This window comes from Salvelinus namaycush, chromosome 16 (assembly GCF_016432855.1).
Source record: "Salvelinus namaycush isolate Seneca chromosome 16, SaNama_1.0, whole genome shotgun sequence".
NCBI lineage: Eukaryota > Metazoa > Chordata > Actinopteri > Salmoniformes > Salmonidae > Salvelinus > Salvelinus namaycush.
In genome coordinates this window covers 25,203,732-25,225,722 of record NC_052322.1, presented here as the reverse complement: position 1 = coordinate 25,225,722, position 21,991 = coordinate 25,203,732, and the positions used below count along the sequence as shown (strand labels likewise).

Sequence of the window (21,991 nt, the reverse complement as noted above, 5' to 3'; positions counted from 1 at the left end):
AAAGCAGGAGTGGAATACATTAACTAGCTCTCTTCTGCTAGCTTAGCGCCGCTCCGTTCACTTGCATTTACTTATTACACATTGGCATTTGGATTACTTCTGCTTTTCCATTAGGCTACCGCACCTCGACGGAGATGGAGGCATTCCAAGTGACTGTTGCGGCTTTGTTGTGAATGAAAAACAACCAAATGGAATCAGAGATGTACCTTGTTGACGGCGTTTGACAAATAGTAAATATTGTCTGCTGTGTTGCACAACCTGAAAGGCAGCAGTTAAACTCACGCTGTCCAAGATAATCCTGGTAGTAAGTAACTGGAAATGTGGCTGAGATAGTCTGTCAATCGCCAAACCGTCTCGTTGAGGGTCATCATTGAGGGGGTTGGGTGAGAGACTGGGACACTCTCTTTAGAAGGCGTTCCTCTTCACTAAGTCTATGGTTTATAAATCTATGGTGTAAACCTGAAGGAGTCCTGGGCTCATATTCATAAACCCTCTCAGAGTAGGAGTGCTGACTTAGGATCAGTTTGGCCTTTTCAGACCAATGAAAACAATAACATACACATGTTGACCTGATCCTAGATCAGCACTCCCACTCTGACAAACACATTGGGCACAATTCAGACTTCAGTAGTTCGTATTCAGACTTACCTTATGCAGGTGTGTAACAGGTTTTACAGGCGTGGTTCCCTTGTGCGTGCTGAATAAATGTAATTAAAACTCTGAAAACCCTCCCACTTGCTGGCCAACATATTTTCTCTTGGAGTTTGCATTGAATAGGGTTTTCAGTACATTTTTCTTAAAGGAAAACTCCACTCAAAACCAATATTTTGGTATTTGTTTCATTAGTCCATTGTTGACATAAGCAAAACATTTTGGGACTGTCAGCACTCAAGTTTAAAGATACTATATGTTACTTTCAAAATACAGAAATCATCCCCGTATGATGCATTTTGAAATCATCCCCACATGATGCATTTTGAAATCATCCCTGTACGATTTCTGTATTTTGAAAGTTACACATTACTTCTTACTAGTAATACATTTGTTTTAGAAACATTACAAAGCTTGCTCATCTGTTTTTTCTGTGTTTTGTTGTTGTAATTTTAGAGGGGGAAAAATATTTTGGCTGGTAAAAAACATTGAGTGGTTGGTAGATTTTTAAAACTACCAGCTACAAACGGGAAAGTGTACAAAAAAAAGAAGGTATGCCCTGCCTAATATGATCCACTATTGTTAGCGGCCCTCAGGAACAACTACACGGACATCACAGAGGAAAGGTAAAGACTATAAATCGAAGGAAACGAACACTAAAGTGACAGTTATAAATGTATGTGGGTATTACTGACGGTGGCTCCCGATAGGCCTACCATGTCATGTTATGATCTTCATTTTGATTCCATATTTCTGATTTTACATTCATCTATAGGGATCATAAGGTAAAATCTAAAATAATTGCTGTGTATATTTACAATTCCGTTCTAACAGACTACTTACGCAGCTAGCTCTTATCAATTTATAAATTACAGTGCATGGAGATTATCGGAAAAAATAAAGTAGACGCGCTTTAAACTTGGAACCACAGGTTCGCACGACCTTATTCATGGTTCTCACGCGTAAAGGTGGTAGAATTATTAGGGCATTAAGTCAAGGTCAGATTACGGCGTATCTGTAGACACCTCCACCCCCAACGAATAGCAGGTGAATAGCATACTATTCTCATGTGTAAGTTAAAGGTCAGAATACGCATTGAGAGAAATGCATAAAAAGGGAATTATGTTCCATTTAAGCATGCATAACGCGAGTCGGAATTCCCCCCTTTATAAACTGAGTCAATTAAATGAGAGCCACAGGGCACGGGACTATAAATAGCAGTGGGAGGAACACACAGACCCTGTGTATGAATAGCACCCGACTCCGGGTCAATACTTCTTCATTATGCCTTCTCTTTGGACAGCTGCACTTCGCTACAGGTAGACTAATTAGACTTTTTAACCCACCAAAGCAAAGACAAACATTAGGGCTGGCACAATTACCATATAACTGACGGTCATGGATGAAAACCGCTCTGAAAATAAAGTGAACTGTAAAAAAATATATATAATTTTGTGTGTGTGTGTGTGGAACGAACGGCCAACTGGGAATTTGTGAGGTTGAATCTGTTTCTGCCATAACATGGACTCTTAAACAACGTGAAACTTTTTTGTTACTCCTTGCTGAAATAAGCAAATGAGTCTGTTGCCTGGGCAATGGGTACACTCGCAATGGCTGCCTGGTATTGTGATGCAATACATTTCATGGTAATGTAGAATGTAAATTTCAATGATGAGGATCATGCAATGGATTTTTTTTTTTTTGCAATGTCAGTTGAATCAACAAATCACAGCACATATTTTACTTCCTGCTTTGCTCCTATGGGTACACTTGCAATGACCACCAGTCCAACCCATTATGCCATCATTGACTTGAATGAGGATTTCCGTTCTATTCATTATATTTCTATGGCAGCACATGCAGTCAGGAGCGGAGGAGAAAATGTGCGCATTTTAATTTTAATTTTTTTTTTTTTTTTTTGTTTGCTATTCTAACTGTTATCACGGTGAATTACCATCATCCAAAATTACATGACAGTCACAGCCATAATACACGTTAATATGAAATGGAGGGGTGACTGTTGGGGAATAATTATTTTACTAATTTTTCTGTTGCATCATTGTGAGCTCATCGGTTAAGAATGGTCTATTCTTTTAATTAGGGTGGGGCGATAAAAATGAATCAGAGCAACAAAGCGAGATGACAAAGCAGTTTGGTGTGTGTGGGGTGTGGCATCTCTGGAGCGAAGCGGCACACCTGCGGTATTGTAATTAGTTGGCTGGTTACTGAGGTGAGGTAAAAGCTGCAGGACTGGGCTGGGGGCTCCTAGGACAGGAACACGGGAGTCACCAGCACTGACCAGCACTGACTAGCAGCCAGCATCACCACGAACAAAGGACGACTCCATTTTAAATGTTTTCCCTACCCGCATATCCCACCCCTTACACACACAATGATACCGGCACAAACACAGTACACATGCGACACAAACATAGAAGCGCACACAAAAACACTCCTGTGACCATATTCAGAGGTGACTGTAGAGTACGCACACAAAAACACTTGTAAGTTAACTTTTTCCCCACAAACACACACCATTACAGATTTTTTTTTGGGGGTGGGGGGGATTATTTAGTTAATGACAGAAAGTGGCTAAATAAGATTACCTCGAGTCAGTGCCCCAGTGCATGGCATAGATTTTTGCCAGATGCCCCCTCAGTGTCCGTCTAGTGCGCATCTGAATTCGGCCAATTGGGTCGATGTTTGCTGTGATCTGAAGGGAAGGGAAGGGGGGGGGGGGGGAGACGATCAATGACCATGACACAATAGGCTGTGTATCTCCATGGGAAATGGGGATGCCCTTTACTAGGTTCTCTATAGTGAAACCATTGCCTTTCCTTATCAGCTCCCATGATGTTGCATTTACAGAAGTATAGAGTGGGTGCTGCTGCTTCCAGGATTTGTTGGCTGGATGACACAGAGCCTAGCGAGAGCAGTCTCTATTCTAGTGAGCTATCTCTGCTGCTAGTTACGCTCAGCCTTTGAGCTGTGGACTCATTGAACCCCAGTGCATCTCGCCTTTCACAATTTAACCATTACTCAGCTTTGACAACACTTTAACCTGACCCGTCACCTGTATCCTGAATAATGAGGTCGACTTCAGTGGTTCCCCATCCCCACGTCTGAACTGCACTCAAAGGGATCTGTTTGTGTTTCAGAGTGGTGAAGGTGGAAAGGGGTCTTACCTGAGACAGGGTAGCATCCGCACACGCTTTCCTGGCATCCTGGAGGTAAAAAAATAATTTAAAAAAAAGTTACATTTAATTTTCAAAGAACGAAATAGCCAAGTCTTAATTTTATCCCACAAACGCTTTTGATAACGTAACCATATCTCAAAGAAATCCACCTCAATTAATCGAAGTGGTGAGCCAAAAATTTCAGCGATCACGGAGACAATTACCATTCCCACTGACCGGATAAACATTACCACTTACTAACACTACACGACCAAAAGTATGTGGCCACCTGCTCGATGAATATCTCAATCCAAAATCATGGGCATTAATATGGAGTTGGTCCCACCTTTGACGCAATAACATTGCTGCGAGGACTAGCTTCCATTCAGCCACAAGAGCATTTGTGAGGTCGGGCACTGGATGTTGAGCGATTAGGCCTGGCTCGCAGTGGGCGTTCTAATTCACCCCAAAGTTGTTTGATGGGGTTGAGGTCAGGGCTCTGTGCAGGCCAGTCAGGTTCTTCCACACTGATCGACAAACCATTTCTGTATGCAACTCGCTTGGGGCAATGTCATGCTGAAACAGGAAAGGGCCTTCCCAAAAATGTTGCCACAAAGTTGGAAGCACCGAATCATCTAGAATGTAATTTTATGCTATAGTGTTAAGATTTCCGTTCACTGAAACTAAGGGGCCTAGCACAAACCATGAAAAACAGCCCCAGACCATTATTCCTCCTCCACCAAACTTTACAGTTGGCACTATGCAGTCGGGCAGGTAGCGTTCTCCTGGCTGTTGCCAAACCCTGATTTGTCCGTTGGACTGCCAGATGGTGAAGTGTGATTCATCACGGCAGAAAACGTGTTTCCCCTGCTCAGAGTCCAATGGCAACAAGCTTTACACCACTTCAGCCGACGCTTGGCATTGCGCATGGTGATCTCAGGATGGTGTGCGGCTGCTCAGCCATGAAAACTAATTTAATGAAACGCCTGACAGTTATTGTGCTGACGTTGCTTCCAGAGGCAGTTTGGAACTCTGTAGTGAGTGTTGCAACCGAGGGAAGATGATTTTTTAGGTGCTACGTGCTTCAGCACTCAACGGTCCCGTTCCGTGAGCTTGTGTGGCCTACCACTTCGCGGCTGAGATGTTGTTGCTCCTTGAGACTTTTCCACTTCACAATAACAGCACTTGCAGTTGCCCAGGGAAGCTCTAGCAGGGCAGACATTTGACGAACTGACTTGTTGGAAAGGTGGAACCCTATAACGGTACCACGTTGAAAGTCACTGAACTCTTCAGTAAGGCCATTCTACTGCCAATGTTTGTCTACGGAGATTGCATGGCTGTGTGCTCAAATTTATACACCTATCAGCAATGGGTATGTCCACATACTTTTGAATATAGTGTCTTCGGAAAGTATTCAGACCCCTTGACTTTTCCCACATTTTGTTAGGTTACATCCTTATTCTTACATGGATTAAATATTTTTCCCGCAGTAATCTACACAGTACCCCATAATAACAGAGCGAAAACAGGATTCAATTTTTATTTTTAAAAAATATAGCAAACTATTTACCTAACTATTCAGACCCTTTGCTATGAGATTCGAAATTGAGCTCAGGTGCATCCTGTCTCCCACTGATCATCCTTGAGATGTTTCTACAACTTGGAAGTACACCAGTGGTAAATTCAATTGATGGGACATGATTTGGACAGGCACACATCTGTCTATAGAAGGTCCCACAGCTGACAGTGCATGTCAGAGCAAAACCCAAACCATGAGGTCGAAGAAACCTGGCACCATCCCTACGTTGAAGCATGGTAATGGCAGCATCATGCTGTGGGGATGTTTTCAGCAGCAGGGACTGGGAGACTAGTCAGGATTGAGGCAAAGATGAACGTAGCAAAGTACAGAGATCCTTGATGAAAACCAGCCAAGACAATGCAGGAGTGGCTTCGGGACAAGTCTCTGAATGTCCTTGAGGGGCCCAGCCAGAGCCTTGAACACGATCGAACATCTCTGGAGAGACCTGAAAATAGGTACGCAGTGACATTCCCCATCCAACCTGACAGAGCTTGAGAGAATCTGCAGAGAAGAATGGGAGAAACTCCCCAAATACATGTGTGCCAAGCTTGTAGCATCATACCCAAGAAGACTCAAGGGCTGTAATCGCTGACAAAGGTACTTCAACAAAGTACTGAGTAAAGGGTCTGAAAACTAGTTTTTTTAATATAAATTTGCAAAAACCCTTTTTTTCTTTGTCATTACAGGGTATTGTGTGTAGATTAATGAGGGGGGAAAAACTATTGAATCAATTTTAGAATAAGGCTGTAAACTAAAAAAAAAATGGAACAAGGGGTCTGTATAGTGTACCTCTAACTCCACCTATTTAGGCTCAGTTTTGACTGATCCCAGTACCCATTTAAAATACACTGCTCAAAAAAATAAAGGGAACACTTAAACAACACAATGTAACTCCAAGTCAATCACACTTCTGTGAAATCAAACTGTCCACTTAGGAAGCAACACTGATTGACAATAAATTTCACATGCTGTTGTGCAAATGGAATAGAAAACAGGTGGAAATTATAGGCAATTAGCAAGAAACCCCCAATAAAGGAGTGGTTCTGCAGGTGGTGACCACAGACCACTTCTCAGTTCCTATGCTTCCTGGCTGATGTTTTGGTCACTTTTGAATGCTGGCGGTGCTCTCACTCTAGTGGTAGCATGAGACGGAGTCTACAACCCACACAAGTGGCTCAGGTAGTGCAGCTCATCCAGGATGGCACATCAATGCGAGCTGTGGCAAGAAGGTTTGCTGTGTCTGTCAGCGTAGTGTCCAGAGCATGGAGGCGCTACCAGGAGACAGGCCAGTACATCAGGAGACGTGGAGGAGGCCGTAGGAGGGCAACAACCCAGCAGCAGGACTGCTACCTCCGCCTTTGTGCAAGGAGGAGCAGGAGGAGCACTGCCAGAGCCCTGCAAAATGACCTCCAGCAGGCCACAAATGTGCATGTGTCTGCTCAAACGGTCAGAAACAGACTCCATGAGGGTGGTATGAGGGCCCGATGTCCACAGGTGGGGGTTGTGCTTACAGCCCAACACCGTGCAGGACGTTTGGCATTTGCCAGAGAACACCAAGATTGGCAAATTCGCCACTGGCGCCCTGTGCTCTTCACAGATGAAAGCAGGTTCACACGCACGTGACAGACGTGACAGAGTCTGGAGACGCCGTGGAGAACGTTCTGCTGCCTGCAACATCCTCCAGCATGACCGGTTTGGCGGTGGGTCAGTCATGGTGTGGGGTGGCATTTCTTTGGGGGGCCGCACAGCCCTCCATGTGCTCGCCAGAGGTAGCCTGACTGCCATTAGGTACCGAGATGAGATCCTCAGACCCCTTGTGAGACCATATGCTGGTGCGGTTGGTCCTGGGTTCCTCCTAATGTAAGACAATGCTAGACCTCATGTGGCTGGAGTGTGTCAGCAGTTCCTGCAAGAGGAAGGCATTGATGCTATGGACTGGCCCGCCCGTTCCCTAGACCTGAATCCAATTGAGCACATCTGGGACATCATGTTTCGCTCCATCCACCAACAGACTGTCCAGGAGTTGGCGGATGCTTTAGTCCAGGTCTGGGAGGAGATCCCTCAGGAGACCATCCGCCACCTCATCAGGAGCATGCCCAGGCGTTGTAGGGAGGTCATACAGGCACGTGGAGGCCACACACTACTGAGCCTCATTTTGACTTGTTTTAAGGACATTACATCAAAGTTGGATCAGCCTGTAGTGTGGTTTTCCACTTTAATTTTGAGTGTGACTCCAAATCCAGACCTCCGTGGGTTGATAAATTTGATTTCCATTGATCATTTTTGTGTGATTTTGTTGTCAGCACATTCAACTATGTAAAGAAAAAAGTATTTAATAAGAATATTTCATTCATTCAGATCTAGGATGTGTTATTTTAGTGTTCCCTTCATTTTTTTGAGCAGTGTATATACCCTTATCAAACATAAATCTAGTCTGTTCCTTAAACCATTTCCTTTCAAGTCAAGATAAATGTGAACGGTCAGATTGTGCCAATGGAAGTGCTAGTTGCTCAATCCATATGACACACAAAATCGGCACGCTAAACCTATATAGACAAACTGTTTTTTAATCATTGCAGTAGCACACTGACACTAAACAATCAAGCTACACACATTGTACAAAACATTAAGATCACCATCCTAATATTGAGTTGCATGCATCCCTCCCCCTTCTGCCCTCCAAACAGCCTCAATTTGTCGGGGTATGGACTACACAAGGTGTCGAAAGCATTCGTTCCATAGGGATGCTGGCCCATGTTGACTCCAAAGTTGTTCTTCTTGATACACACAAGAAATTGCTGAGTGTGCAAAACCCAGCAGCGTTGCTGTTCTCGACACAAACCGGTGTGCCTGGCACCTACTACCATACCCCGTTCAAAGGCACTTCAATCTTTTGTCATGCCCATTCCCCCTCTGAATGGCACACATACACAATCCATGTATCAATTGTACGCAGGCTTAAAAATCCTTCTTTAACCTGTCTTCTCCCCTTCATCTACACTGACTGAAGCGGATTTAACAAGTGACATCAATAAGGGATCATAGCTTCCACCTGGATTCTCCTGGTCATTCTATGTCACGGAAAGAGCAGGTGTTCATGTTTTGTACACTTGGTGTACAAAAGAACACTAGCTAGCTAAAGGCTACATATTTCAAGCTATTACATGATTCATGAGACACACAAAACAGAACCTCAAGGATACCTCATGCAACACTTGAACAGACCACGCTCAGCAAACATTTAAATCTCACTAACATACTATACATTCCTCCAACTTGTTCGACAAACTCACTGTTAAATCTACCCACAGCACACTACCCAAATCTAGCTACACACACACACATGCTGAATCTGTGTTTGCATTGTTGTATCCTTGAATCATAGTGGGATAAGGAAAACAGGCAGGGAGGTAAGAGCTAAGCCAATCATACTACAGCCTCAAACACAGCTCTTAACTAAATTATTATTCTAATTCCTTATTCTTTGATCAAACATGTATAGGGCGGTCATCACTCAGTATGGAAGGTATAGTGCGGTCATCACTCAGTATGGAAGGTATAGTGCGGTCATCACTCAGTATGGAAGGTGGGGCCAATCGCATGAGAAAAGCAAGGAAGGTGGGGCACTAGGCCCTGTGAGTTTATGTTCATTCGGCTGAATTAGGATACACTATGAAAACGATGTGAGTTTGACACGGTTTGACAATATCGCAAACCTATTTTTGCGCTAGTTGACTGTTCCTGCACCAAAACTCCAGACTTCTTCCTTCATAGGTTGTGCACCATCTTCATTTTAAATAGGAAGCCAATTTGTTTACGGCAATTTTATTTTCCATGAATGATCAAGACGTATTTCCTCAAGGCTCAATTGCCCCTTTGCAGCAGACAGTGAGCAATATGATTGGACCATGGAACCGCAACAAAACCACAGTACTGAATCGGAATACATATAGAATCGTAAGAGTCGCTATATATATATATCTATATCTTATAATTTCCAGCCCTAATCAAAACTGACAACTTATCACAAATTAAACAGTTCTCACTTTTGCCATTCAGCTTGCTACTAGTATCTTGCAGAGAGATTTCACAGCAGCTAGCGAGTTATGAGAGAATTGGCTGTGACTAAAATAGGTGCAGGAGTACGTTATAGTTTGAAGCATTTTAAAGTGCTAAAATTTTAAATCGGAATGTTCAACTGAGAACAACGTTTTTGTTAACTTTCGGGACAGCTGGTGAATTGTAGTTCCCTCTTGTGGTGCCATGTAAAATCACTGCACAGACATTCCCAATGCATTTATGAGAAGAAAGCAGGGAGAGGACGATTGTGGAGGACATACTCTGATCTGGTTCTTGAGCTGCTCGGCCTCCTGGCGTAGCTGGTCCAGTTCGCTCATTTTCCTCTGCTAATGGTGTGCCTCGCTCCGCCGCCGGGACTCCTGCTGATCTGAGGGGCAAGAAAGAGGGACAAACTCAACACCTTGGTCACACACCGTTTCTCCTATTAGCAATTAGCGGTACTCACTTAGCGGTACTCAAACTGTATTTGAAATCTGAATCAGTCCTAAAAAGTACAAACCCAGCCCAATTCCAGGCAAACTCATGCTCTCTGAACCCAGGTCTGGTACACACAGGCAGCTCAATAAACAGCTGTTACAGGGGCCCTAACAAGACCATCAGCTCAAAGTGACGGTCCAAATCCCTGAGACAGGCTCAATATGCTTGAGACGCAATTCCTGAAACAGCAAGGACAAGCTCAGGGCAAGTAGGGTTGAATGTTCCAGAGACCATGTTATGGTAAGCTGCTATTTCTAAATGGTAGCCTTTAGATGTTCAAGCTAATACCTTAGTGCTGTGAAAGATAGGAGAAACTGAAGCGGTGTTCATGTAACATCCAAGAAAATAACTGAAGAAATTGTTCACCATTTGGACTCAGCATACACTAGCTTCAGTAAAATACACAGCAAAGCATATTCCTGCTCAGAATCACACAACATCCCTCTGAAAGATCCATAAGGCACACACAAACTCACTGTGAATCACAGAATCCCAACCCTTTCTAGAGAACCCAAGATGTGTCCTTGCCAGCCTGAAACGGTTACCTAGCAACAGGATTCTGCAGCTAGTTTGTGCTAAAGATCACTTTTTTAATTTTTATTATGCAAAATCTCTCCCCCTCGCTATACACTGGCCAACCCGAGGCAAACATCTGGCACTTGGCAGCTGGTAGCCATTCCTGGACAACTGAGGCTAAATTAAAATCCATTGGCGGAAATCCATTCAGTCTGCGAAACCCTTGAGAACATACCCCTCCTTTGGCTTGCCGAACGAAGAGTGCTGGAGCGTGAAACGAGAGGAGCCGAGTGTGTTCTGTGAGTTAGTTCTAGCCCAGAGGTGCTCAGGTGAGAAGGGCAGGCACTAGTGGAGCTCTCAGATGCTCTGGCCCTGGTCAGTGGGCTCAGAACTCTCCTTCCAATGTCATCCCTGTAATCCTGGGACACAGTTGATTCAGCTCCTCCAGCCAAATCCGGCTAAGACAAAACCTGCTGATGATCCTAAAAGCAGTGGCTATCCCGCTGACCCCAATCCTTTGGTCAACGGGCTTATCCCTGACACATTCTCTGGAGAAAGAACAGGAAATACAAAAACAAACGTATAGGCTAATTAGTGTAGGTATAAATGCTACAAGTTGAAAGTTCTGCATATTGACTGTCTGGGTTGAAGATCATTATTGGCTGATGGAGACTGCTAAGCACTAATGCTAGCACAAGCACTATGCAACAATGCTCATCTTACATTTCTACCAAACGGTTCACAAAAATAAAGAGCCCATTGTCAGTATCAACCAGTTGCCATTGATTTTTACAAGACAAATTGTGGTCTTTTGTGTTCGTACATTAACAGGCTTCCGGCTTTACGAGTCACAGGATTGACTACGATATGGGTAAATGAATTCAGCCAATGGAGGAAATTGCTGACAATCTTCAATGTACTTAGGTAATAGATATAAAGTAGAGCATTTCTTTAAACTTTTGTGCCAACCATTACATCCACCTTTATCATTAACTCACAGTTAAAGAAACACTCGGCCTACTAATATCCACATTTCTGAATTGTATGTAGACCACCGGTACTCAAATTCTATTTGAGAAGGTCCGGTCACAAACTTCCTAGGTGGCAAAAGTCCGGATAGATATTTTAATTCATCGGCGTTGTAACAATCTCCCACCACGTGACCCAAGCAACACCGACCCTTTTTTTGGGGAGGGGGGGGCGCGGCGGCCCGTGTTGACCCAATTCTAGGTCCGGATCTGGACTGCGGTCCGCCTATTGAGTATGGCTGGTGTAGACTATCACAGTTGTACAAAACATTTACCATCCTGTCTGGATTTTCCTTACCTCCCTTTCACTCTGACTTTTGCGTACAGGTTGTGGGTCCTAAGAGCTTGGAGACCTTCTGAATGACAAGACCTTTTCCTTCAAACACCTGACACATCTCATCAGCTACCTGATTGGCCCGTGGGGCTAACTATGTTTGATTCTAAGCAATGCGACTTAGCCCCCTAATCTTGTTGATAAAAATGTGTCATGGTAATATCTCTAATTCTTCTAGTCTTTTCCCTGACGAGAGCCTTGGTGTCAGAGCCAGTTAGCAGGACCTGCGTGTGGCCTTTTCACAGAACCAAAGCTATACAGACATGGACCTCCAAACTCTACATAAAAACCCGTCGCTATTTTAACTAAATACCCTTACAAGGAAAAGTGGAAGTGAGTAGTAAGGCCTACTGTGAGTATTCTAAACTACAGGATGCCTTGAATAGGGATATCTAGGCTGTATAAATTGGACCATATCAGATGCTGGTGGACAAAATACATTTGTAAATCCTCTTACAATAGTCCAATAAATGCAAACAAAGGGGCTTTAATATTCAAATTGAGATGGAATAAGTACCAGCAAAATTGGTCAAACTGACGGCAATTAACCCAGCCATGGTGGCAGAAATATGAGTGGGGCTCTATAAATGTTGGCAGAAGTAGAATTTGGGGGGGGGAGTATACCTTGGTGATATAAGTGTGATATTTCTTTGTGGGGGAGCTCTATGATGGTGGCAGAAGTCTGATTCAGAGTAGGGTTGGGCGGTATCCAGATTTTCATACAGTAATACCGCTTCTATACCATACTTGGGTATACAGTATTACCTCCAAAAAGATTTGGCGCACCAAACAATTAAGGCAACGGGGATCTTGATCCAGAAGGAGATTTAATGTATCTGCTGTAACCAAGAATCTTATCCACTTAGCTAACAAACCAAATGCATAGCTGGAGCCCTGAGCTAGATTTGACACATCTTAGATTTCTTATAGTTATAGTTAACTTATAGTTAGTTATAAGCAGTAAGCATAGCACATACCACCGCAGTCCCAGCGAGACAGGGGTGCTCCCAAACCCAAAATAATACATTATTATTTTTGGTATTGAAAAACAACATAGGTATTTCAAAATACCCCGCTATATCGCCCAAGCCTAATTCAGGAGGGGATTTTTCTGTTCCGGTGGTGGGAGTGTGCTGATAGTGTGTCTCTACACTGCTGCCTTCACTCTCAGCCGGCTATTTTTAGAGAGGTAGAGGACGAGGGAAGAAGACTTCACATTTTCCAGCCAGTCCTATCGGTTCCATCATCTCAAGCACACGCAGTGACAAGGGGAGAGGGAAGTGAAATTAGACTCTGCACCAGAGCTTTAAAGGCATTTCTTCCTATAAAGCAAAACAACATTTAGTTCTGTATCAAGCCCTGACTTCACATTGTACGGCCATTTGACATAGGGAAGCCTAAAAACCTTAAACCGTTGAGGAATGCCTTCATTTTCAAAAGCATCGTAGCAATTTATTACTTCCCATAGTATAACAGCTATAGATTTGATCAGAGTAAAAGTGAATAACAGACATTATCAGGCCTCCTTTTCAATCACATTATTGGCTCAGAGACAAAGCAGTCAAATGAATTACTTTTCAGAACCCAATTCCTCCTACCCCCGATATGTATGTTAACGTTATTCATATTAACAATACCATTAAAACAGACCTGATTTATTCTAAATGGAAAAAGACAACTAACGAATCAGAACCCGTACACATGAACAGGTGGCAGGTGTTGTTGGGCCAGTAACCAAAAGGCCGCTGGTTAGAATCCCGAGCGGACGAGGTGGGGGAAAAAATATGCCGGTGTGCCCGTGAGCAAGGCACTTAAACCTAAATGCCCTTGTAAGTCGCTCTGGATAAGAGTGTCTGCTAAAATAACGTAAATGTAAAAACAAGTAGGCGAGACTCAACATGAATTGACGTGGGAGGTTGGTGGGCTATTGTGATGTAAACCGCAGAGGGGAGGGAAGAAGAGGGAAGCTCCTCCCCATGGCATGAGGTTGAGGACTAAGGCAGGTCGGGCGGGTAGGCAGGGAGATGTTCTAGTGCACAGGAAGATACAGGGAAGGGAGGTGAAGGACAGAGCCAGATTAACCTAATGAGAGTGAACAAGCAGAGGACGATGGGGAGGAGAGCTGCTAATTAACCCCTTGGTGAAGGGGAACAGGGTGTGGTAACCTTCAAGGCATTAAGAGCCCGGTGGAGCAGACGCACACACCCAGTCACCTTGCTGCTACTGGGAGCCTCTTAAGTTAGCAGCCTAAGAGATCGGTGCTACTACACACGAGCCACACACTGTGGCCATTCACTTAACCCAAAACCAACCATGACATAACTCCATTTGCCTTGCGGTCATTGACTCCAAAGTTTATCTTGGCATACATCTTTTATTACAGACTATAAACAGAGATTTGCAATTTCATAAAAAATATTATACATTGGTTGTAGTTAATGTATTTTTATTGTAGGGGAACAAAAACTGTATTCTAAGAAAATAACAAAATTAGCTAGGTCTGATATAACATATCATAGCCACAAATATTAGATCTAGCCTACGCTACTTCTTATCCATGTTTTTCAACAAACTAGAATTTTTTCTGTTCTGGTTAAAATCATTGTAGGAACTGTTTGCTGAATCTAGACATTTATCCATGGCACTCTAAACATTCTTGTTTGGTTAGCTAGCCAACATTAGCATACCCAGGCTAGCTACTTCAGTGCAAATTGTATTACTGTTACCTAAAGAAAAGCATGAGCAAGTGTTTGTTTGAACTTTCTATAAGTTTCCCTTCAAAGTTGTTGCTCATAACTGTGCGCATAGTGGATGGTTTCAACACCAATAAAGACAGACTGCTCTACAGCTGGTGAGACCACAGAGAGTGCCCGGTGTTGCGCTCAAAAGGAAGGGTGCGGAAGCACAGACACTTGGTTGAAAAAATGAACAGTGTAAAAAGGTAAGTATAATCAACACGTTAACCCAATGCTCCTCCCTCTTTTTACCCTGACCCGCTACAAAGTTCCTCCCTACAAGTGGTCACTGAGTCCGAGGTGCTAAAGAAGCTCCTTAAACTTGACCCCCCAAAAAACATCTGGGGCAGATGGTTTAGACCATTTCTTCTTTAAGGTTGCTGCCCATATCATCGCCACGCATGTCTCTTCTCCCTGGGGAGGTTCCCATTGCTTGGAAGGCAGCCACGGTTCATCCTTTATTTAAAGGGGGAGATCAAGCTGATCCTATTTCTATTTTGCTTGTTTATCAAAAGTGTTGGAAAAACTTAACAATAATCAACTGACTGGCTTTCTTGATGTCTATAGTATTCTCTCTGGTATGCAATCTGGTTTCCGCTCAGGTTATGTATGTTTCACTGCAACCTTAAAGGTCCTCAATGATGTCATTGCCATTGCCCTTGATTCTAAGCAATGTTTTGCTGCTATTTTTATTGACTTGGCCAAAGCTTCTGATACGGTAGACCATTCCATTCTTATGGGCCGGCTAAGGAGTATTGGTGTGACTGAGGGGTCTTTGGCCTGGTTTGCTAACTACCTCTCTCAAAGAGTGCAGTGTATAATGTCAGAACATCTGCTCTCTCAGCCACTGCCTGTCACCAAGGGTGTACCCCAATGCTCGATCCTAGGCCCCACGTTCTTCTCAATTTACATCAACAACATAGCACAGGCAGTAGGAAGCTCTCTCATCAATTTTTATGCAGATGATACAGGCTTATACTGAGCTGGCCCCTCCCCGGATGTTGTGTTAACCTGTCTAGGACTGGGGTTCCGCTACATTTGGCTTTGCCTCCAAAACATCCCGTGAATTTGCACAGAGCCACGTCAAATCACAGAAATACTCATAATAAACATTAATAAAAGATACAAGTGCAACCGGTGTCAGATTTCAAAAAAACTTTACGGAAAAAGCAAACCATGCAATAAATCTGAGTACGGCGCTCAGAGACATACACAACCCAAGAAGATATCCGCCATGTTGGAGTCAACATAAGTCAGAAATAGCATTATAAATATTCACCTACCTTTGATGATCTTCGTCAGAATGCACTCCCAGGAATCCCAGTTCCACAATAAATGTTTGATTTGTTCCATAAAGTCCATCATTTATGTCCAAATTACTCCTTTTGGTTTGCGCATTCAGTACACAATCTAAACTCACGACACGCGGGCAGGTCCAGGCAAAGGTTCAGACGAAAAGTCATATTACAGTCCGTAGAAACATGTCAAACGAAGTATAGAATCAATCTTTAGGATGTTTTTAACATAAATCTTAAAATGTTCCAACCGGAGAATTCCTTTGTCTTCAGAAAAGCAATGGAACAGAGCTCGCCCTCACGTGAACGAGCGTCACGAGCTCCTGGCATTCTGCCAGAGCCCTGACTCATTCCCCTTTCATTCGGCCCCACTTTACAGTAGAAGCGTCAAACAATGTTCTAAAGACTGTTGACAATGTTCCAAAGACTGTTGAGTGGAAGCCTTAGGAAGTGCAAAATGACCCCATAGACACTGTGTATTCGATAGGCTATGCTTTGAAAAACTACAAACCTCACATTCCCACTTCCTGGTTGGATTTCTCTCAGGTTTTCGCCTGCCATATGAGTTCTGTTATACTCACAGACATCATTCAAACAGTTTTAGAAACTTCAGAGTGTTTTCTATCCAAATCTACTAATAATATGCATATATTAGCAACTGGTACTGAGTAGCAGGCAGTTTACTCTGGGCACGCTTTTCATCCAAACGTGAAAATGCTGCCCCCTATCTATAACAAGTTAAACGCTCTACAACAAAGCTTTCTCTGCCCTTAACATTGTTCTAAACATCTCCAAAACTAAGGGCATGTGGTTTGGTAAGAAGAATGCACCTCCCCACAGGTGTGATTACTACCTATGAGGGTTTAGCGCTTGAGGTAGTCACCTCATACAAGGACTTGGGAGTATGGTTAGACGGTACACTGTCCTTCTCTCAGCACATATCAAAGCTGCAGGCTGAAGTTAAATCTAGACTTGGTTTCCTCTATCGTAGTCGCTCCTCTTTCACCCCAGCTGCCAAACTAACACTGATTCAGATGACCGTCCTACCCATGCTAGATTACGGAGATGTAATTTATAGATCGGCAGGTAAGGGTGCTCTCAAGCGGCTAGATGTTCTTTACCATTCGGCCATCAGATTTGCCACCGTTGCTCCTTACAGGACACATCACTGACCTCTATGCTCCTCTGTAAACTGGTCATCTCTGTAAACAGTTCTCTCTCTTAATTCAAAGACTCAATCATGGACACTCGTACTGACAGTTTTGGCTACTTTGCATGATGTATTGTCTACCTTCTTGCCCTTTGTGCTGTTGTATGTGCCCAAAAATGTTTGTACCATGTTTTGTGCTGCTACCATGTTGTGTTTCCATGTGTTGCTGCCATTCTATGTTGTAGTCTTTTTGGTCTCTTTGTAGTGTTGTCTCTCATCGTGATGTGTATTTTGTCCTACATTTTTAATCCCGGCCCCCCATCCCCGCAGGAGGACTTTTGCCTTTTGGTAGGCCATCATTGTAAGTAAGAATTTGTTCTTAATAACTTTTCACGTTCAAAATTGTGCACTCTCCTCAAACAATAGCATGGTATTATTTCACTGTAATCGCTACTGTAAATTGGACAGAGCAGTTCGATTAACAAGAATTTAAGCTTTCTGACAATATCAGATGTCTATGTCCTGGGAAATGTTCTTGTTACTTACTACCTCATGCTAATCGCAGTAGCCTACATTAGCTCAACTGTCCCGTGGAAGGGACACCGATCCCAAATCGTTTTTGTGAGCTAATCAAGTTGCACTTGTTTGAAATTCACTACTGTTTGCCAGCTATACAGCGCATTCGGGAAGAATTCAGATCTTCACTTTTTCCACATTGTTACATTAGCCTTATTCTAAAATGGATTACATTTGTAATTTCCTCAATCTACACACAATACCCCATAATGATAAAGTGAAAACAGGTTTTTAGACATGTTTGCAAATGTATTACAAATAAAAACAAATACTGAATAATAATAAGTATTCAGACCCTTTGCTATGAGACTCAAAATTGAGCTCAGATGTATCCTGTTTCGATTGAGATGTTTCTACAACTTTGAGTCCACCTGTGGTAAATTCAATTGATTGGACATGATTTGGAAAGGCACACACTTGTCTATAAAGGTCCAACAGTTGACAGTGCATGTCAGAGCAAAAACCAAGCCAAAACTTCCGTAGAGGTCCAACTGGGAAAGGGTACCAAAACAATTCTGCAGCATTGAAGGTTCCCAAGAACACAGTGGCCTCCATCATTCTTAAATGGAAGTAGTTTGTAACCACCAAGACTCTTACTAGAGTTGGCCGCTCGGCCAAACTGAGCAATCGGGGGAGAAGGGCCTTGGTCACTGACAGAGCTCCTCTCAGATGGGAGAAGCTTCCAGAAGGACAACCATCTCTGCAGCACTCCAAGGCCAGACGGTAGTGTACCACAATCCTTTACAGACATAGAACGCAGGTACAGTAACATGACCATAGCGACAATAGATAACATTTCAGACAATTAAACAAAGTGCCACATCAGGTTTTTACCCTTCGACAGAATTCTGCACAGGCGTAAATATTGTATTTTTCCCCGTCAACAAAGGTCGCTGATTGACGTGTTGTGGTTCATAATTTTTTTCTTATGGTACTGTTTTATTTCTATTAATTTTCTTGGTATGTCACAGTATAATAAACTTTAAAGTATTTTTTTTAGGCGAGAATGGTCTGCGCGCAGAGGCTCGAGATCATTGGATTGATATTACTAGGCAACCAGAACTAGACTTTAGTTTCAAGGGGCCACATTCCATTATGTCTGAAAAGCGTAATCGATACAGGCTACCTGAAGCCTACTGTAATAATTTCATGAGGCAAAAACGAAGAGTAGGCTACCCCGCGCTCGCAAGACTGGCCTAAAGACAGTGTCATGAATAGATAGGATTTTCTAGACGCAACAGACCAAACACACACTTGTATCATTAGCAAAGAGACAGAGCAGGCAGGCTAGCGTTAGGGAGAGAGGGGCAGAAGCATGCTCATATGTTTTGGTAATCTGCATCTGGCCAAGTCTTTAAGTGAACCTAAAATTTGCCTCTTACTTTCTGGTTTTATTTGAACTACACATCTTCCCCAAGCCTTTACAGCCTATCGGCTATAACACAGAAAATATGTTTTGTGATAACTGAATTGGGATTTTTATTTATTTATTATTATTATTTTTTTTAAATGTGGTTAGGGATTTTCTGAATGTTAAGGATCACAACTTCATTTAAAACGTTGACACACCTACTTCCAAATATTGATTTGCACCCCCGTATGCCCTCAGAACAGCCTCAATTCATCGGGCATGGACTCTACAAGATGTCAAAAGCGTTCCACAGGGATGCTGGCACATGTTGACTCCTACAGTTCTGTCAAGATGGCTGGATGTCCATTGGGTGGTGGAGCATTCTTGATAAACACGGGAAATGGTTGAGCGTAAAAAAAAACTCAGCAGCGGTGCAGTTCTTGACACGAACCTGTGCGCCTGGCAACTACAGTGGCTTGCGAAAGTATTCACCCCCTTAGATTTTTTTCTATTTTGTTACCTTACAACCTGGAATTAAAACTGATTTTTGGGGGGTTTTATCATTGAATTTACACAACATGCCTACCACTTTGAAGATGCAAAATATTTTTCATTGTGAAGTAAATAAGACACAAAAAAAACAGAACTTGAGCGTGCATAACTATTCACCCCCCAAAGTCAATACTTTGTAGTGCCACCGTTTGCAGTAATTAGAGTTGCAAGTCTCTTGGGGTATGTCTCTATCAGCTTGGCACATCTAGCCACTGGGATTTTTGCCCATTCTTCAAGGCAAAATTGCTGGATGGGTTGGATGGGTTCCGCTGGTGTACAGCAATCTTTAAGTCATACCACAGATTCTCAATTGGATTGGGGTCTGGACTTTGACTAGGCCATTCCAAACATTTAAATGTTTCCCCTTAAACCACCCGAGTGTTGCTTTAGCAGTATGCTTAGGGTCATTGTCCTGCTAGAAGGTGAACCTCCGTCCCATTCAAATCTCTGGAAGACCGAAAAAGTTTATTTTATTTTTTATAATGGATTTAAAAATGGTGCTCCGTGGGATGTTCAAAGATTCAGATATTTTTTATAACCCAACCTTGATCTCTACTTCTCCACAACTTTGTCCCTGACCTGTTTGGAGAGCTCCTTGGTCTTCATGGTGCCGCTTGCTTGGTGGTGTTGCAGACTCTGGGGACTTTCAGAACAGTTGTGGCGAAAGTTGAGAATGACATAAATATAATTTTTTTTACTCCAGAATGTTATGAAGAGTGTAATTAATTGCAATTCATCTGATCAAAGTCCCTCTTTGCCATGCAAATTAACTGAATCCCCCAAAAACATTTCCACTGCATTTCAGCCCTGCCACAAAAGGACCAGCTGACATGTCAGTGATTCTCTCGTTAACACAGGTGTGAGTGTTGACGGGGACAAGGCTGGAGATCACTCTGTCATGCTGATTGAGTTCGAATAACAGACTGGAAGCTTCAAAAGGAGGGTGGTGCTTGGAATCATTGTTCTCCATCTCAAACATGGTTACCTGCAAGGAAACACATGCCGTCATCAAAGCCTTGCAAAAAAAGGGTTTCACAGGCAAGGATACTGCTGCCAGTAAGATTGCACCTAAATCAATAATTTATCAGATCATCAGGAACTTCCAGGAGAGCGGTTCAATTGTTGTGAAGAAGGCTTCAGGGCACCCAAGGAAGTCCGGCAAGCGCCAGGACCGTCTCCTAAATTTGATTCAGCTGCGGGATCAGGGCACCACTAGTACAGAGCTTGCTCAGGAATGGCAGCAGGCAGGTGTGAGTGCATCTGCACGCACAGTGAGGAAAATAATTTTAAAGGGTGGCCTGGTGTCAAGAAGGGCAGCAAAGAAGCCACTTCTCTCCAGGAAAAACATCAGGGACAGACTGATATTCTGCAAACGGTACAGGGATTGGACTGCTGAGGACTGGGGTAAAGTCGTTTTCTCTGATGAATCCCCTTTCCGATTGTTTGGGGCATCCGGAAAAAAAGCTTGTCCTGAGAAGACAAGGTGAGCGCTACCATCAGTCCTGTGTCATGCCAACAGTAAAGCATCCTGAGACCAGGATTCTCAGCCAAGGGAGTGGGCTCACTCACAATTTTGCCTAAGAACACAGCCATGAATAAAGAATGGTATCAACACATCCTCAGAGAAATTTCTCCCAATCATCCAGGAAAAGTTTGGTGACGAACAATGCCTTTTCCAGCATGATGTAGCACCTTGCCATAAGGCAAAAGTGATAACTAAGTGGCTCGGTGAACAAAACATCGATATTTTGGGTCCATGGCCAGGAAACTCCCCAGACCTTAATCCCATTGAGAACTTGTGGTCAATCCTCAAGAGGCGGGTGGACAAACAAAAACCCACAAATTCTGACAAACGCCAAGCATTCAATATGCAAGAATGTGCTGCCATCAGTCAGGATGTGGCCCAGAAGTTAATTGACAGCATGCCAGGGCAGATTGCAGAGGTCTTGAAAAAGAAGGGTCAACACTGCAAATATTGACTCTTTGCATCAACTTCATGTAACTGTCAATAAAGGCCTATGACACTTATGAAATGCTTGTAATTATACTTCAGTAAAATCTGACAAAAATATCTAAAGACACTGAAGCAGCAAACTTTGTGGATATTAATATTTGGCCACGACTGTATGTATGTATGTATGTATGTATGTATGTATGTATGTATGTATGTATGTATGTATGTATGTATGTATGTATGTATGTATATATATATATATATATATATATATATATATATATATATATATATATATATATATATATACACACACACACAGATCATGTGACACTTATAGTCCACCTGTGTGGAATCTAACTAATTATGTGACTTCTGAAGGTAATTGGTTGCACCAGATCTTATTTAGGGGCTTCATAGCAAAGGGGGTGAATACATATATTTTTTCCTTTCGCCGATTTGGACCATTTTGTGTATGTCTATTACATGAAATCCAAATAAAAATAAATTCAAATTACAGGTTGTAATGCAACAAAA

At 42.9% G+C, this 21,991-nt stretch overlaps 1 protein-coding gene across 2 annotated transcripts in view; it reads right to left on the bottom strand.

The window, feature by feature from the left end:
* Nucleotides 1-21,991, bottom strand: part of LOC120061213 (guanine nucleotide-binding protein G(I)/G(S)/G(T) subunit beta-1-like) — a 73,986-nt gene that overhangs the window by 34,125 nt on the left and 17,870 nt on the right. For both annotated transcript variants that reach the window (XM_039010842.1, XM_039010841.1), the window contains exons 2-4: nucleotides 9,747-9,853; nucleotides 3,837-3,875; nucleotides 3,258-3,364 (exon numbers count right to left, since the gene is read on the bottom strand). In XM_039010842.1, the coding sequence (XP_038866770.1) occupies nucleotides 3,258-3,364; nucleotides 3,837-3,875; nucleotides 9,747-9,803 (203 nt within the window). In that variant the 5' untranslated portion in view covers nucleotides 9,804-9,853. The remainder of the gene's footprint in view (nucleotides 1-3,257; nucleotides 3,365-3,836; nucleotides 3,876-9,746; nucleotides 9,854-21,991) is intronic.